The sequence below is a fragment of the Salvelinus sp. IW2-2015 genome, linkage group LG7, assembly GCF_002910315.2.
Source record: "Salvelinus sp. IW2-2015 linkage group LG7, ASM291031v2, whole genome shotgun sequence".
Lineage (NCBI taxonomy): Eukaryota > Metazoa > Chordata > Actinopteri > Salmoniformes > Salmonidae > Salvelinus > Salvelinus sp. IW2-2015.
The window spans coordinates 33,364,565-33,382,876 of NC_036847.1; the positions used below are offsets into that span (position 1 = coordinate 33,364,565).

General features: G+C 48.5%; 1 protein-coding gene across 1 annotated transcript in view; it reads left to right on the top strand.

Moving 5' to 3' along the window:
- Positions 1-18,312, top strand: part of LOC111966153 (tensin-2-like) — a 68,258-nt gene that overhangs the window by 47,010 nt on the left and 2,936 nt on the right. The window contains exons 4-20 of the mRNA XM_070444346.1: positions 4,446-4,645; positions 5,510-5,560; positions 5,655-5,777; positions 6,077-6,141; positions 6,388-6,471; positions 7,422-7,534; positions 7,918-7,978; positions 8,134-8,209; positions 8,370-8,499; positions 8,918-8,983; positions 9,091-9,207; positions 9,338-10,846; positions 10,992-11,154; positions 11,273-11,666; positions 11,862-12,205; positions 12,311-13,000; positions 15,028-15,103. Of these exons, the coding sequence (XP_070300447.1) occupies positions 4,446-4,645; positions 5,510-5,560; positions 5,655-5,777; positions 6,077-6,141; positions 6,388-6,471; positions 7,422-7,534; positions 7,918-7,978; positions 8,134-8,209; positions 8,370-8,499; positions 8,918-8,983; positions 9,091-9,207; positions 9,338-10,846; positions 10,992-11,154; positions 11,273-11,666; positions 11,862-12,205; positions 12,311-13,000; positions 15,028-15,103 (4,262 nt within the window). The remainder of the gene's footprint in view (positions 1-4,445; positions 4,646-5,509; positions 5,561-5,654; positions 5,778-6,076; positions 6,142-6,387; positions 6,472-7,421; positions 7,535-7,917; positions 7,979-8,133; positions 8,210-8,369; positions 8,500-8,917; positions 8,984-9,090; positions 9,208-9,337; positions 10,847-10,991; positions 11,155-11,272; positions 11,667-11,861; positions 12,206-12,310; positions 13,001-15,027; positions 15,104-18,312) is intronic.

Consider the following 18,312-nt stretch of genomic DNA (forward strand, 5'->3'; position numbering starts at 1 on the left):
TTTTTGTTTTTTGGAATTGAAATAAACCAGCCTGTGACCTGTCACTAAATCTGCAGTGCTGTTGAACAATGCAGAAGCTTCTCTTTTCCTTGGCTTGTAGAGTGGGCTTGGTTTTGGTCTCGTATGAGGAGAGGGTTTTCTAGAAGTAGATTGTGTAACAGAAGTAGTATAGGTTGGGCCATCAGGAAAGAAGCCTGTTTGTTTGCAATTACCGTATGTCTCTCCTTGTTGCATTACCGTACGTCGTCTCCTTGTTGCATTTACCGTATGTCTCTCCTTGTTGCATTACGTATGTCTCTCCTTGTTGCATACCGTATGTCTCTCCTTGTTGGCATTACCGTCATGTCTCTCCTTGTTGCCATCTACCGTGATGTATCCTTGTTGCATTACCGTATGTCTCTCCTGTGCATTACCGTATGTTTCTCGCTTGTTGCATTACCGTATGCTCTCCTGTTGCATACCGTATGTCTCTCATTGTTTGCCATTACCGTACTGTCTCTCCTTGTTGCACTTACCGTATGTCGTTCTTGTTGCATTTACCGTATGTCTCTCATGTGGCATTACCGTAGGTCTCTCATTGTTACATTACGCTATGTCCTCCTGTTGCATTACCGTATGTCGGTTCTTTTGCATTAACCGTTAGTCTCTCCTTGTTGCATTACCGTATGTCGTTCTTTGTTGCATTTACCGCTATGTCTCTCATTGTTGCATTACCGTATGTCTCTCCTTGTTGCATTACCGATGTCGGTTCTTGTGCATTACATATGTCGGTTCGTGTGCATTACCGTATGTCTGTCCTTGTTGATTACCGTATGTCTTCAATGTTGCATTACCATATGTCTCTTCCTTGTAGCATTACGTATGTCTCTCTCTTGTTGCATTACCGTTATGTCGGTTCTATGTTGCATTACCGTATGTCGGTTTCTTTGTTTGCATTACCGTAATGTCTCTCCTTGTTGCCTTACCGAGTATGTCGGTTCTATGTGCATTACCGTATGTCTCTCCTTGTTTGCATTCCATATGTCTCTCCTTGTTGCATTACCGTATGTCTCTCCTTGTTGCATTACCGTATGTCTCTCCTTGTTGCATTACCGTATGCCAGTTCTTGGTGCATTACCGTATGTCGGTTCTTGTTGCATTACCGATATGTCGGTTCTTGTTGCATTACCGTATGTCGTTCTTGGTGCATTACCGTTATGCGCGGGTTCTTGGTGCTTTACCGTATGTCTCGTTGCCTTGCATTATTGCATCTGCATATGTTGCATGACTCATGTACTCTCATTACCGTATGCTTACTCTCGATGATACGTATGCTCTCCTATGTTGCCATTACCGTGATGTCAGTTCTTGGTGCATTAGCGCGTATGTCGGTTCTTGTTTGCATATACCGTATGTCGGGTTCTTGTTGCCATTACCGAAATGGTCTCCTGCCTTGTTGCATACCGTATCCTATGCTCGGTTCTGGTGCCATATACCAGTCCTATATATGTCCGAGTTCTTGTGTTTGCATACCGGTTATGTCGGGTTCTTGTTGCATTACCGTAGTCTTCTCCTTGTTTGCATTACCTAGTGTCGGTTCTTTTGTCGATTACCGTATGTCTCTCCTTGTTGCATTACCGATGTATCGTTTTGCGTCTACGTAGCGGTTCTTGTTGCGAATTTACCGTATGTCAGGTTCCGTTGTTTGCATTACCGTATGTCGATCTCACTTGTTGCATTACCGATATTCGGTTCTCTGCGTTGCATTAACCGTATGTCGGGTTCTTGTGGACTAAGACTTACCTGTGCATTATGTCGGTTCTTGTTGTATACCGTGATGTCGGTTCTTTTGCAATACCGTATGTCTCTCCTTGTTGCATTACCGTATGTCTCTCCTTGTTGCATTACCGTATGTCGGTTTCTTGGTGCCTACAGCAGCGCAAACGGACCTGCTCCATCTCGACACATCCAACACATGGTAAGAAGATGTTCTTTCTTCCATCTTCCAAGATATAATATGCTGTATGGCCTGTTTCATCTTATCGTGTATCAAAATGGTGGTCATTTCATTTCTCTCTGTGCTTCAGGGCTCCACAAGGTCTCTTGGAAACATTTACAACAAAGCAGAGAGGAAGCTATCCCTCTCCATGGTAACTCAGCACTTCTATCATACCCTATTTCAATTCATAGATTCACTCCGAAGAGGAGATGAGGAATGAGGGTGAGGATGAGGAGGAGGTTTCATTGGAAGCATTATGGATGAGGAGGGAAGAGGAGGAGGAGGAGGAGGGAGAGTTAGGGGCGTAGGATAGATGCAGGAGAGAGGATGTACTGGCACCATTATGATGAGGAGGGGGAAGAGGAGGGGGAGGGAGGAGGAGGGGGAGGATGATGAGGAGGGGGATGTACTTTGGGACCATTATGATGAGGAGGGGAAGAGGAGGGAAGGAGAGGAGGAGGTGAGAGATGATGATGTAATCTTAGCATTATGAATAGGAGGAGATGAGGAGGAGGAAGGAGAGAGGAGAGGAGAGGAGATGAATGATGTACTCTAGCATTTATGATGAGGAGGAGGATGTACTGGAGCATTATGAGGAGGAGAGAAGAGGAGGAGAGGGGAGGGAGAGGAGGAAGGGAGAGGACGAGGAGAGAGATGCTGATGTAGGAGGATGTACTGGAGCATTATGATGAGGAGGGGATGAGGAGGAGGAGGAGGGAGGGAGATGAGGAGGAAGGAGGGGACGGGAGGAGGAGGGGAGGATGATGAGGGGATGTTACTGACCATTATGATGAGGAGGGGGAAGAGGGGAGAAGGAGAGGAGGAGGTGAGAGATGGATGATGTAATCTAGCATTATGATGAGGAGGAGGAATGAGGAGGGAGGAAGCGAGAGGAGGAGGAGAGAGATGACGATGTACTCTTAGCATTATGATGAGGAGGAGGATGTACTTGGAGGCATTATGAGGAGGAGGAGGAAAGAGGAGGAGGGGGAGGGAGGAGGAGGAAGGAGAGGAGGAGGAGGGAGATGATTGATGTACATTGTAGCATTATGATGAGGAGGAGGATGTACTCCTACTCCTCTTTATTCTTCTTAATTTTTCTTCTCTTCCTCCCCGCTCTCGCTCTCTCTCTCTCTGTTTCTATGTTTCTTCACTCCTCATTTTATTCCCTTCTTCATTCTCCACCTCCTGCACATTTCTCCACATCATCTCATTCTCCACAGCTCATCTCTACCTCCTGCCTTCCTCCACCTCATCTCATTTCTCCACCTCACTCTCATTCTCCCACCTCATGCCATTTCATCCACTCATCTTCATTCTCCCACATATCATTCTCCACCTCCTGCCATTCTCCACCTCCTGTCATTTCTCCACCTCCATTCTCCATTTCCACCCACATCTCATTTCTCTACTCATTCTCATTCTCCACCTCCTGCCATTCTCCAACTTCATCTTCATTCTCTAACCTCATCTCATCTCTCCACCTCATCTCATTTCTCCGCCCTACATACTCATTCTCCACACTTCATCTCTCATGCTCCACCTCATCTCATTCTCCACTCATCTCATTCTCCACCACATCTCATTTTCTACCGTCATCTCATTCTCACCTTCCTGCCATTGCTCCACTTCATTCATTTCTCTACCTCACCTCATTCTCCACCTCATCTCATTCTCTACCTTCATCTCATTCTCCATCTTCCTGCCATTCTCCAACTCATCACATTCTTCCACCACATCTCATTTTCTACCCTTCATCTCATTCTCCACCTCACCTGCCATGCTCCACCTCATCTCATGCTTCCACTCAGTCTCATTCTCCACCTCATCTCATTCTCCGCCTCAATCTCATTCTCCACCTCATCTCATTCTCGCTCATCTCATTCCCACCTCATCTCATTCTCTACCTCATCTCATTCTCCACCACATCCCAATTCTCTACCTCATCTTCATTCTCCACCTCCTGGCCATTCTCCAAACTTCATACTCATTTTCCACCACATCTCATTTTTCTACCTCATTCACATGTTCTCCACCCCTTTGCCATGTCACCACCATGCTATATTATTCTCCAACCCTCCATCTCATCTCGACCATCTCTCTCCACCTCATCTCATTCTCGCCTCATCTACTCACGCCTCATTCTCATTCTCCGCCTCATCTCATTCTCCACCTCATCTCATTCTCCGCCTCATCTCATTCTCCGCCTCATCTCATTCTCCACCTCATCTCATTTTCCACCTCATCTCATTCTCGAACTGCACTACCTCCTGGTCTTTCTGTGGTGCATTACATCTTTTTCAGAGTTTCTCTCTTGACCCCATTCTTCAAATCCGTCGCGACCCCTAGTTTGGTGAACGCTGGGTTAATTTATATAAGGGAGACTGAAAATGTACGTTTTCAGGGTTGTTTTAGAGCTCAAAGCAGTAACAGAACAGAAATCTATAGACCACAGCATAAATCCCAGCAATCTCCCTGATTAGGAGTATCAGTGTGGACCGTGTGATGGAGAGAGTCATGGAGCGTCATTATGACTTTGACCTGACCTACATCACCGAGGGGATCATCTCCGTGTTCTTCCCCCCTCTGCTGGACGAGCAGCGCTACCGTCTCAACCTCAAGGAGGTGACCGCCATGCTCAGGTCCAAGCACCAGGATAAGTTCCTGGTGAGTACAGTACTTCCTGCCGCTGATGTAGACATGAACTAGCTTCTAATATCCACACTACCAGCAAAGCACTTAATATGAAGGAATGCATTGGGCATGCATTCTAAGTGGTATGCTGGTATGGATATTGGAAAGTAGCCATACACTCAATGATGCTTTCATATGGGGTTTTATATGTGTTACTTGCTGGCAGGGGCGTCATGCACCACACAAAAATCTGAGGGGTCACAAAGTACGTGAGGAGCTGGGGGGTGGTCCGGCGGGGGGCTAGGACCCCCTTTTCGAAAGTTTGAGAATTTTTCAAACAATTGAAACAACCTTTTCCTGCAATCTAAAGCATCATAATCATAATGTTCAATTGTATGCCAAAGAAACATCTAGCTAAACATCTCTCTTGAGCTGTCTGTATCCTCTTGGCTATTTTCTTAAAGAAACTAAATATGCTTCTCTGCATCCCTGCTAAAATCTGGATAAAAGATTGAAAGGAATGTTAGTCTTATTCAGTACATTTAGTAATTGCTTGCTTTTCTAAAGTATACCAACCTTGCCAGCAGACATGCCAGCTAAGATAGTTAGACAAGCTAGCTACTCTAACTTGATTGATAGCCTGAAATGGATTCTTGGTAGCTAATTGGGAGATGAGGTTGGGAGATTCGGAACCTAGCTGGGTTAGCTTAAGACAACTTAATAAAATGGCTAGGTGGCTAGTAGTATTACAGAGAAACAACAACAACAAAATATGATTATTTTATATATAAAAATGTAAAAAAGACAAATCTGAGGGGGTGCCCCCTATGGTGATGATGCCTCTGCTTGCTGGGCTGGTTGTACACACATTMATTTGAATATCCATTTTCCTTTCAGCTCTTCAACCTCTCTGAACGACACCGTGACATCACCCGCATGAATCCAAAGGTATAATTTTTTATTTTCTGTATCAATACTGTATCAGTTTCTAAGGCTAAATATATTAATGTACTTTTCCTCACTATTTTCCCATGTGGTCCAGGTCCTTGACTTCGGCTGGCCTGACTTCCATGCCCCTCCCCTGGACAAGATCTGTGCCATGTGTAAGGCCATGGAGACGTGGCTGACCTCCGACCCCCAGCATGTGGTGGTCCTGCACTGCAAGGTCAGGGTTCAGGCCTGCTTCTGACTAGGTTTTAAAGGGTAGTTTTGTTGTTTTAGGGGCTTTTAGGGACTGCTGGCTTCACATAGATGACTCACGTATTTCACTCACAGAGGCTCTTTGATCAGTGCAATATGTAATATTTGTATCTTTTCACTGTGAAATGTTGAAATTGCTATGAGATCTTGTAGGGGTAGTGACATTCGTGTCTTTAAAACAATAATAATCAGTTTATTCTTCAAGCCCGGGGCTAAAAACCGTTGGGGCTTCATGTTCTTTTGGCACTGATCTTTCTCCTCCAGGGCAACAAGGGCAAAACAGGAGTGATTATTGCAGCCTACATGCACTACAGCAAGATCTCTGCAGGGTGAGTGTTCTGTCCTGCATCCAAAGCCACAGTTTCCACACTGAGCATGGTTTAGGGCTGTAGTAGTGGAAACTGGCTTGTTCTTTGGCTCAAGCCAGCTGCATTCATGTACTTCTGGCTCTCAGAGAGCCTGGTCTTGTCTATAATGGGAAAGTTATGTAAATGTTGTATAATTCTCTACATGAAGTGTGTATTCTTGTTGTGCAGTGTGTCACTTTAATTCTGTGTTTTTTTGTGTTTGAGCAGGGCAGACCAGGCCCTCAGCACCCTGGCCATGAGGAAGTTCTGCGAGGATAAGGTATCTTCCTCCCTCCAACCGTCCCAAAACAGGTAAGCACCATCTACATGTTGTCTATATCACTAACCAACAAGTGCTGTAAATGTCTGTATGTTTCTCTCGCTCTTTCCCTCTTCCTTCCCATCCCTCTCTCTCAGGTAGACACTGAGTGTACAAAACATTAAGAACACGTGCTCTTTCCATGACATAGACTGACCAGGTGAATCCAGCTGAAAGCTATGATCCCTTATTGATGTGACTTGTTAAATCCACTTCAATCAGTGTAAATGAAGGGGAGGAGACAGGTTAAAGAAGGATTTCTAAACCTTGAGACAATTGAGACATGGATTGTGTATTTGTGCCATTCCGAGGGTGAATGGGCAAGACAGAAGATTTAAGTGCCTTTGAACGGGGTATGGTAGTAGGTGCAAGGCATACCGGCTTATGTCAACAACTGCAACGCTGCTGGATTTTTCATGCTCAACAGTTTCCTGTGGGTATCAAGAATGGTCCACCACCCAAAGGACTTCCAGCCAACTTGACACAACTGTTGCAGCATTGGGAGTCAACATGGGCCAACATCCCTGTGGAACGCTTTTGACACCTTGTAGAGTCCATTCCCAACGAATTGAGGCTGTTCTGAGGGCAAAAGGGGAGGTGTTCCTGTTTGGTATACTCAGTGTATATATTACTTCATGGATCCTTTTCACCTACATTCAGTGTTGATTTATTTGATTTGATGTTGTCTTTTGTGATGTATGCTTACTAATCACCCACCCCTCCCTCCCCCTCTCTCTCTCCCTCTTCCCTCGCTCTCTCTCTCTCTCGCTCTCTCTCTCACGCTGCCCTCCCTCCCTCTATCCCTCCCTCTTTATCTCTCCCTCTTCCCTCNTCTCTCCCTCTTCCCTCGCTCTCCCTCTTCCCTCTCTCTCTCTCTCTCTCTCTCTCTCGCTCTCTCTCTCACGCTGCCCTCTCTCCCTCTCTATCTCTCTATCTCTCTCAGGTATATCTACTACTTTGGGGGGCTCCTCTCTGGGGCGATCAAGATGAACAGCAGTCCGCTATTCCTCCACCAGGTCCTCATCCCCACGCTTCCTAACTTCCAGGGCAAAGGAGGTGAGGCCGTGCGAGGGGACCACACACTTGTTTCCCCTGACTGACAGTTGGCTCCTCCCATCCTCAGATTAGACCACTACACTTGGGTGTTGAGTCTGTCTCAGTCTGTCTTTACAGTAGAGACCGTGGTGTGTGTGTGCGTGCTAGTGCGTGCATGTACCAGGTGTGTGTGTGTGTGTGTGTGTGTGTCTATGAAGGCCTGTCTGTGCAGAAGGCTCTGAGATATGGCCCTGTGAAAGATAGCAGTGTTTTCAGATGGTCAAAGTCACCCTCCACCTACACACGGGGCTGTTTATCTTGAATTGTTTGACGGATAGGGACAGAGACAGTCAGCACATTCCACTGTGTAACACTGAACACCGCCTCTCTTTATCATTGCCCAGGTTACTTCCCCTTCCTGAAGCTTTACCAGTCCATGCAGCTGGTCTACACCTCAGGGATATAGTGAGTCTGCATCACTTCATGTCCTACAGTATTATCAACCAACACCACTGACAGAAAAGACTAATCTCTATAACTTGGACAGGATGTGCCTTTAGGCCTACTTGTCCTTGTGTGTGTCTATTTGTATTGATATGTTGTGTGTTGTCTGTCCACAGTGACTTGCAGGGTTCTGTGGGCAGAAGACTGTGTGTGACCATTGAGCCAGCACTGCTGCTGAAGGGAGACATCATGGTGAGTGAGACCATCTGTCTGGCCATTAGACTAGTCCACTTTTTTTCTCAAGTGAAGTCACCGCCTTGCCACTGGCAGTCCATCAAGTATGCTTCTCCTCTCCTTCTTCTCACTGATCTGTTGTTCTGTTCCCTCTCTACCTCTCTGTCTCTCCCTGCAGGTGAAGTGTTACCACAGACGGGCCCAGGGTGCAGAGAGGGACACAGTGTTCAGACTGCAGTTCCACACCTGCACCATCCACGGGGCCCAGCTATGGTTCGGCAAGGGGGAGCTGGATGAGGCCTGTACTGGTAGGAACTAGTGGGGTTCTGGGGAGGGGGCAGGGAGAGGAAAGGGTCTCTCTGTTCAGGGCCTGAGGTATCTGTTTTGTTAGGTCGGTGTGGAACAATGAAGCTTGTTTATTCAACATGGTGGTTAAGGGAAGTGCTCAGTAGAAATGCCTGTATGCAGCAGATGTGTCAACATGAATCAATCCCTCAACAACACAGTATGTGTGGTGGTTCATTGATTCATTGTATATTGTATATTGAACACGATCATTTCCTAATTCTGCTAATGTGATTACGTTCTGTGAAATGTTAAATTACTCCCAGCTGAAAAGTTGTGCCATGTACTGAAAAAGCACCAGGGGATTATGTGGCAGTAATGATCCCAATCGTATAATTACTGACAGAACTTAAAGGAAAACAGTAAAATGTATTTTCTCAGATGAACGATTTCCCTCGGATGCCACTGTGGAGTTTGTCTTCTCCTCTGGACCAGAGAAAATGAAAGGTTTGTTTGAACTATSCATTTACAGTGTAACAGTGCCAGGGAACACAATAACAAGTTTGTATTGATGTGTTTGATCACGTGTCTAATAACATGAACTCTCTCCTCAGGGCGTGAGTACCAGAGAAATGACCCTGCTGTCACAGTGGACTACAACACAGCTGATCCAGTGGTGCGCTGGGACTCCTATGAGAACTTCAAYCAGCGCTACCAGGACAGCCTCGATGGTACAGTACAGAGCAGTACAGAGGACCAGGGAGAAACTCTCAATAACACATTCAGCCCGCAGTTAATACTGTGCTGATGATACTGTACTCTGAAGCTATGTTAAACCTCTGCTCTCTCTCCCCCTCTCAGACATAGCCCACACCAGGGGTCCAGTGGACGGAAGTCTGTACGCCCAGATAAAGAAGCGTCTCTCAGCCCCAGGCTCTGGCTCCCTGACCTCCACCAATGGCAGTCCAGCAGGCACCAGCGAGGAGAGGCCCAGTCAGAACCATCTGCTCTCTCCCAGCTCTGACTCTCTCACTCACTCCGGCCACTCGTCTGCCCTCCCAGAGCGGCCAGAGGAGTCCCGAGGGCTCCCGCCACCCACCCGGCAGGAGAGAGAGGACCTGGACCGACTGCTGGGGGGCATCGAGGGGGAGAGGGATGGCCTGGACAGAGAGAGGGAGACTGCCATCCTGGACGATGGGGACTCGTCCTCGCCGTCTGAGCAGACAGGCACCCTGAGGCTGGACCGCTCCTGTTCTTGCCGGGTGGGCTACCACTCCCAGCGCTGTGCCGAGCCCGGCTGTGACCGACTCCACCTCATGTCCAGCGGCTACTGCCGGGACAGAGCGCCGGGCACCAACGGCCACCCTGGGTCACCGCCCTTGACTAACCCTGCCACCGTCCCCTCACACATGGACCTGTGTCAGCACTACAGCCCACACCCTCACCCCCATCAGGCCCTGCCTCCCCCTGACCTGGTATGGAATCGCCAGCAGGACCCTCCACACTACCTGCACCGTGAGGGACCCTCTCGTCACCCCTCTCTGTGCCCCTATCCATCCCAGGACCTGACCTCTCACCCCCACACCCTTCATCCCGGGCGCCTGCTCTGTAGAAGTGATGACTATGGTCCGTACCACCACCCTCCCTCACACACCCACCATCACCCTCACCACCCCAAGTCCTCCGGGTCCTACCAAGATATGCTGCTGCTGGACGGCCTGCCGCCCCCTAGCTGCCCCTGCCGGGACTGCCTCATCAGGAGGGAGGATTCAGCCTTCCACGGCCTGCGGCTGGAGCGAGGAGAGAGCTTCCACTGGGACAGAGAGGCAGAACTGCAGCATCGGGAAGCAGGGCTAAGGAGAGTAAGGGAATCTGAGCTGCCTAGAGGGGCAGAGATGCACTGGGAGAGGGAGGCAGCAGGACTGAGAAGAGGCAGGGAGATGTCACTGCACTGGGAGAGAGACAGGGAGGCAGAGCTCCAATGGGAGAGGGAGAGAAAGGCCGACTATTGGCACCGGAGGGCCTACAGGCTTCAGGACCACGAGCTACCTGCTTTCACCTTTGACCCCCTACCGTCCGGTCACTCTGCATACCCGGAGGCGTCTCGCTCCCACGGCCACGCCCACCTGGACCTGAAGTACAGCAACAGCAGCAGCAGTGGCTACCAGACCCCGCACCAGGTCTGCCTCTGCTCCCCCTACCAGCCCTCMCCCTCTGAGAGCAGGGGTTATGCCTCAGGCTACCAGTCTGAGTCCACCTCCCCTCTGCCCCCTCCCTCCACCCTGTCAGGCCCCTGCAGCCACACCAGAGGGCCAGCAGACCACCACCCCGAAGCCCACCCTCAGCAGTACCCATCCGAGAGCCAGACAGGTGAGACAACCCCCACTGGTTTATTTATTAACGACAACATATAAGATGATTTCATGAAATACATTTAAACAAATGTAGGAAATCATTATTCAACTGTCAGTTCTGTCACATAAAGTCATTMTCTCTGTTCGCTGTCTTCCATAAGATGGAAGGGGGATGAGTGAGAACGTGAGTTGGCGGGACCACATCTCCCAGGGTTCCTTCAAGAGGATGCATCCTTCAAGAGATGTCCCATGTTCCACGCCCTCTGACCTCTCTAGGCCGCCCACCCCTGTTCTCACCAGCAGCCCTCTGTGCACACAAGAAAGGTGCCTATTCTGTTGTTTTTAACATCTGCAAAAGTCACATATCAGAAATAAAACATTCCAACATTAAATGTAAGAATATATTGCATACCTCTTTAATATGACTTTCTGTTTGTTTCAGCCTCAGTCTAGGTGTGCAAGAGTGTGAAGTTGGATCGACTGACATAGTCAACAGTGACTGTGAGTCTGTCCAGTCTCAGGATAGGCCCGGCAGTGCTGCTGCTCAGGGGTCGCAGGTCAACCAGCAACACATCCCTGACCCTTTACAGTCTACATCCATGACACCCACACCTTCCCCCACCCGACCCAACAGCCACTGGACCACACTGACAGCAACACAACCACCCTCACCCCAGCAGCCCCAGAACCACAGTGCTACACCTTCACCCTACCAGCCCCAGAACCACAGTACTACACCTTCACCCCACCAGCCCCAGAACCACAGTACTACACCTTCACCCCACCAGCCCCAGAACCACAGTAGTAACAACCTTCACTCCACACCCCAGAACACAGTGCTACAGACTTCACCGGCCACCTAGCCCAGAACCACAGGTACTGTACACTTCACGCCACCGTAGCGTCCAGGCACCACAGGTACTACACCTTCACGCCCACCACCCCAGACCCACAGTACTACATCTTCACTACCCACCACAGCCCTCAGAACCACAGTGCTTAACAGACCTGTCACGCCCCCATGCTCGCAGAACCACAGTGCTATACCTTCACCCCACCAAGCCCCAGACCAAGTGCTACAACCTTCACGTCGACCGACCCCTAACCCAGCAGTACTGAGGACATCTGTCCCCCACCAGTCCCAAACCACAGTGCTGACATCTTCACCCACCACCCAGAACCAGCAGTGCTACGACCTTCACCCGGCCCACCAGCCCCAGAGACCACAGTGTGGCTATCCTTCACCCACCAAGCGCCCTAGAACCACAGTGCTAGCAGCCTTCACCCCACAGCGCCAGGAACCGACAGTGCTAACATCTTTTCACCCTCACTACAACCAGCAGCCGCAGCGACCACTGCCGACCCTGCTGACACCGTCACGTCGGACAACGCCACTGAAGGAAAGCTTAGCCTAAGACTTGGTCCAGAGGACCACCCTTCCTACAGAGACTGGCTTATAACTGCCTTCCTGTTGGCGCAGCCCCAGGTTCCATGTGGCCCCCACCGCTGTAACCTGGAGCATGTGCCACGTCAGGAAATCTGAGCCACAGGAGGGTCCTAAATCGCGAGCGTCCACCTCCACTCGGCTCACTTCCTCCCACAAGCTCCCCTATCAGCAGTCCTGGAAGGGTCCATGCTCCTCAGAACGGCTCCTGTGGCCCGGCGTTCGCCACCGTTTGCTGGCCGGAGGTTGGATGCTGGTCACTGAAGGGCCCCCAAGGACGCCTGCAGGCACAGGCCGCCTCGGCATGGAGGGCAGCACCAGCGGCACTCTCCAGCCCCTGAGGTACACACCACGCCGCCAATTCCCCACCTCTGCCACCGGCTGCTATCTCCCCAATCTGCCACATGTGCCATACCGAGCTAGCAGACTCGGCTGGTCACGATCCCCCCAGCTGCCCCTCCCAGTGAGAAGCGGGGTCAAGTCTGCGCCAGCCAGGGTGTGCCGCCTAATTTCGGCGGTGAGGACGTCTTGTGAGGCCGAACCCCTCGACCAGCACCATGGTCACCTTCTCGTCCCACGGGGGAGATGGCGCCCCGCAAGGCCAAGAGAGGGAGTGCTATTCTGCTGGAGAGTGAGAGTGGCAGGAGGTCATGTTACGTTTGTGGCCAGGGGGCACAACTCGACGCTTTCTGGTAGCACAGCCTGTGCCATCTCCAGGGAGCGAAGGTAACTTCAGTTACTGTTTTACCTCCTTCTATGAAATAAAGCAGCCGTGTTTATTGCAAAATGGGCATGAAACAAATTGGTATGTCTGTATTTTCTCTATTTGCCTGTAGCTCATCGCTATGGCGCTGAAGGAGAGAGAACGGGCGAGGGGGGGCGCTTCTTAGTACCGGGAGCAGCAACGTCCGGCGCAGAGCCTATGGGCTCGGCGCTGATAGTGGCCACCGCCGCCCGCTAACCGGCAATCAACGCAAGGCAGCAATAGGTAAGGACTCAGAGCGACTGCCCTTGTCTTCATCTCGAATACACCTAGATTGCTTGCTGTCGACACAGAAGCACATTCATTTTCTGCTAGGCTAAGTAAGTGTTCTTACTGCCCTGTAACAACACGACACACAGTGGGTCGATGCCATTGGGAGCAGCTTGGTGCGACCACTTGCCTGATTGGAGACGGGGCCCGCGTGGAGTGATATAGGTAAAGGGTGTCAGAAGTGAGCCCGGGCATTTTGGTGAAGCTGTTCATGAAAGAATAGTAATGCTCTCAGTTGTTGGGCTACATTGTTAGTTTTCAGTCATTCAAGTGTGATATGTTCGATAGTAGTTGCTCTGCTAGATGGAGAATTAGTCCTAATTGGTGTGTGTGTGTGTGTGTGTGTGGTGTGGTGTGTGTGGTGTGTGTGGTGTGTGTGTGTGTGTGTGTGTGTGTGGTGTGTGTGTGGTGGTGTGTGTGTGTGTGGTGTGTGGTGGGTGCGGTGTGTGCGTGTGTTGTGCGGTGTGCGGTTCCACGAGGGAGTTTTTGTCTGCGTTTAGTAGAACCAACACTCCATCACTCCATCGGTTTCTCTACCCTGTTTCCCTAACCGGATCCCAGAGAAAGGTCAGCAGCATCATCCCAATGACCATTATGGGCTGTATACGAGTTAGTCTCTGAAACTGCAACATCACAACAACCCATTATGGGCTGTACGAGTTAGCCTAGCTGAGAACGTCAGCATCAACAACAACTCCATTATGGACTGTGAACGAGTTACGCCTGACTGGAATACTCAACATCCCAACAACCCATTATGGACTGTAACGATGGTTAGAAACTACTGAACTCAACATTCACAACAACCCATTTGGGATGGACTGTCACGAGTTAGCCTACTGAAACTCGAAGCATCCAAAACCATTATGGACTGTAGGACGAGTGTAGGCCTACTAAAGCTGGCACATCACACAACCCAGTATGGAGTGTAACGAAGTAGCCTGACTGAGACTCCATCATCACAACAACCCATTAGTTGGACTGTAACGAGTTAGCCTATCTGGAAACTCAACATTCACAACAATCCCATTTGAAGATGGAAGCTGGTAATGAGTTAGCCTAGCTGAAGACGCAAGCATTCCCAAGCTAACCCATTGTGGACTGTAAAGAGGTTAGGCCCTACTGAAGAATCTGCAGTCCACACCTCAGGAAAAGTAAGTGCAGTTTTTTGAACCAGTTGATGCTAAATGTAGCCTATCAATCAAACACAAGACAATTTGGGCTGAAAATGGCAAATAATGGACTGGGACTTGCTGGCACTGGTGGGAACTTTCCACCAGCCCTCCAGAATGGAGACAGAGTAATATGATTGCCTTTGATCTGGGTTGTTTCCAGTTCTCCGGTGTTGTAAGATTCCATTGGACGAAATGCAGGTAGCGTGCCGTCGTATCTGGCCAGTGAACTAGAGCCAGCAGCTTTCAGACGTGCTCAACCAGGGTGCAGGTGAGTTCCATGAATCATTTACATAATGTTCAATCACTAATGGCTGGTATTCCTGCGGTTTGTTGGTGAGAGCCTGCTGTTTGTGTGTTGAACATTCTTCATGAATCGGACGCGACAGTGGCTCTAAAATGTGATCCCCATGTTAGCATCCCTGATTTGGTCTGGAGTGGTAACGGTGTCTCCGCCCACGCCATTCGTCTGTTTCCACCTGTAAATGTGGCTTTTTAACCTGACTCTGTGAGACTAGTCACTGACGCGACCCCGAGGCATCTGCCAGGAGCAACGAGCACCGCTGGCACAAGAACGCCCTGGCCATGGCGGCCACGATGGGTCCACTTCAAGTGTCCGTCCAGGTAGGGCATCACACTGACGTCGGACATGCTCATGCTGGAGTTAACATGGACCCTGACCAGTCTATAATTCGCCTAAATGTCTGAGTGCCCATGATACCATGTTCAAGTATAGTCATGTAGCGATAAGGTTAAGAAGAAAAAAAATTGGGGGTAAGAAAGGTTGCGATGGATGTTGTGGTAGATGTAGTGAGATGGTGTGGATATCATGGTGCCAGCTGAGTAACTTGTCTGTCTTCTGTCTGTCTGGTCTGTCTGTCTGTGCTGTCTTGGTCTGTCTTTGTCTGTCTGTTTTCTGTCTGTCCTGTCTGCTGTCTGTCTGTCTGTCTGTCTTGTCTGTCTGTCTGTCTTTCTGGTCTGTCCCTGTCTGTCTGTCTGTCTGTCTGTCGTCCTGTCTGTCTGTGCTGGTCCCGGTCTGTCTGTCGTCTGTCTGTCCTGTCTGTCTTGTCTGTTGTCCTGTCTGTCTGTCTGTCTGTCTGTCCTGTCGGTTCTGTTGTGTCCTGGTTCTGTCTGTCTGGGTCTGTCGTCGTCTGTTCTGTCTGTCTGTCTTGGTCTGTCTGTCCTGGTCTGTGCTGTCTGTCGTGTCTTTCCTGTCTGGCTGTGCTGTCTGTCTGTCTGGTCTCTGTCTGTCTGTCTGTCGTGCTGTCTGTCTGTCCTGTCTTCTGTCTGTCTGTCTGTCTGTCTGTCTGTCTGTCTGTGCTGTCTTGTCTGTCTTGTCTGTCTGTCTGTCTGTCTGTCTGTCTGTCTGTTGTCTGTCTGTCTGTCTGTTGTCTGTCTGTCTGTCCTGTCTGTCCTGTTCTGCTCTGTCTGTCTGTGTGCTGTTCTGTCTGTCTGTCTGTGACCTGTCTGTCTGTTCTGCTGTCTGTCTGTCTGTCTGTTCTGTCTGTCTGGTCTGTCTGTCTGTCCTGTCTGTCTGTCTCTGGGTCCTGTCTGTCTGTCCTGTCTTCTGTCTGTCTGTCTGGTCTGTCTGTCGCTGGTCTGTCTGTTGTTCTGTCTGTCTGTCTGTCTTGTCTGGTTCTGTCTGTCTGTCTGTTCTGGTCTGTCTGTCTGGTCTGTTCTGTCTGGCTGTCCTGTCTGTCTGTCTGTCTGTGCTGTCTCGGTCGTGTCTGTCGTCTGTCTTGTTTTGTTCTGTCTGTCTGTCTGTCTGTTCGCCTGTCTGTCTGTCTGTGCTGTCTGTTCTGTCTGTCTGTCTGCTGTCTGTCTGGTCGTGTTGCTGTCTGTCGTCTGTCTGTCTGTCTGTCGTCTGTCTGTCTGTCTAGTCTGTCTGTCTGTCTATCTATTCTAGTCGTATCTAAGCTATCATCTATCTATCTATTCCTATCTATAGGGTTGTCTTCAGGAGTACACTACCGCAGTCAAGCAGTGTGACCTTCAGCCAGCATCGAACCCCAGGAACAGGAGGTGGGCACTGGGAGGCCTAGCTCAGCACAGAACACAACCAATCACAACACGGTCACCCCAGATTACTGACAGATAGGCTGTAGATCCCACTGAAGACTGATGATGTTATTGATACAGTGCAGGCAGTATCACATCCTCAATATAAGGAAACATTCTGACTTCTAACACAGTATTACATCAGTACTATATCTCACTGAATGGAAACAATTCTGACGCAACACAGTAGTTACATTAGTACTATATCCTCAATAGGTAATGGAAACATTCTGGACGCACATCACTGTATTACATTGAGTACTTATATCACAATGTAATGGAAATCATTCCTGCCACATTCAGTATTACATTCAGTACTATAGTTCCTTCAATATAATGGACAAACATTCTGAGCGCACACAGTATTACATCAGTACTAATATTCCTCAATGTATGGGAAACATTCTGACCCACACATGTATTAACAGTCAGTACTGATATCCTCTCAATGTAATGAAACATGTCTGAACCACGCAGTATTAAAGTCAGTAACTATACTCAATGTAATGGAAAACAGTCTGAAACACGAGTATTACATCAGTACTATAGTCCTCGGAATGTGGGAAAACGGTCTGACCACGACAGTATTACATCAGTAACTATTCCTCAATGTAATGGAAACATCTGACCCAGTATACATCATATTATATTCTCAATGTAATGAAACATTCTGACCGTACACCAGTATAATCAGTATCTAATCCTCAATGGTAATGGAAACATTCTGACCAACTGCAGTAGTTTACATCAGTTACTTATCCTCAAGTGTAAATGGAAACATTCTGACCACGCAGTATTACATCAGTACTATAGTTCCTCAAGTATATGGAAACATTCTGATTCACGCAGTATTAAATCAGTACTTATCCTCAATGTGAAATGAAACATTCTGACCACATACAGTAATTACATTAGACTATATCCTCAATGTAATGGAAATTCTGACCACACAGTGAATTGACATGCAGTACTATACCTCATGTAATGAACATCTGACCACAAGTGACAGGTATTACAGTTCAGTACTATACCCGGTCAGGTGTGAATGGTAAGACATGTCTGACCCAGACACAGTATTACAGTGTTAGTAGTACTATTCCTCAATGTAGGATGGAGAACATCTGACCACAAATGTGTCAGTATCATAGTACTAATCGGCTCATGTAATGGAAACATTTCTGAACCAACGTATTTACAATCAGGTACTGATAGTCCTCAATTATAATTGAAACATTCTGATCCACGGGCAGTATAAAAGTCCGGTAGCTATAGTCCTCAATGTAGTGGAAACAGTCTGACACATTCAGTATTACATCAGTACTATATCCTCAATGTAATGGAAACATTCTTGACCACACAGTATTACATCAGGTAGACTATAGTCCTCAATGTAATGGGACACATTTACCACACAGTTCATTACATCAGTACTATATCCCTCAATATAATGAAACATTCTGACCACAGTCAGTAAGTTATCATCAGGTACTAATATCCTCAGTTTTGTTGTTTTTTTTGAATGGTATTGGAACATTCTTACCACGCGTATTACAGGTGCGGAGTATCTATGATCCTCAATGTAATGTGGAAACATTCTGACCAGCATCAGTATTACATGTCATTACTGATAGTCCCATAGTAATGAAGACATGTCTGACTCACACAGTATACAATCAGTACTGATATCGTTCAAATGTAATGGGAACATTCTGACCACACAGGTATGACATAGTACTGATATCCTCAATGTAATCGGGAAACATTCTGATCACACA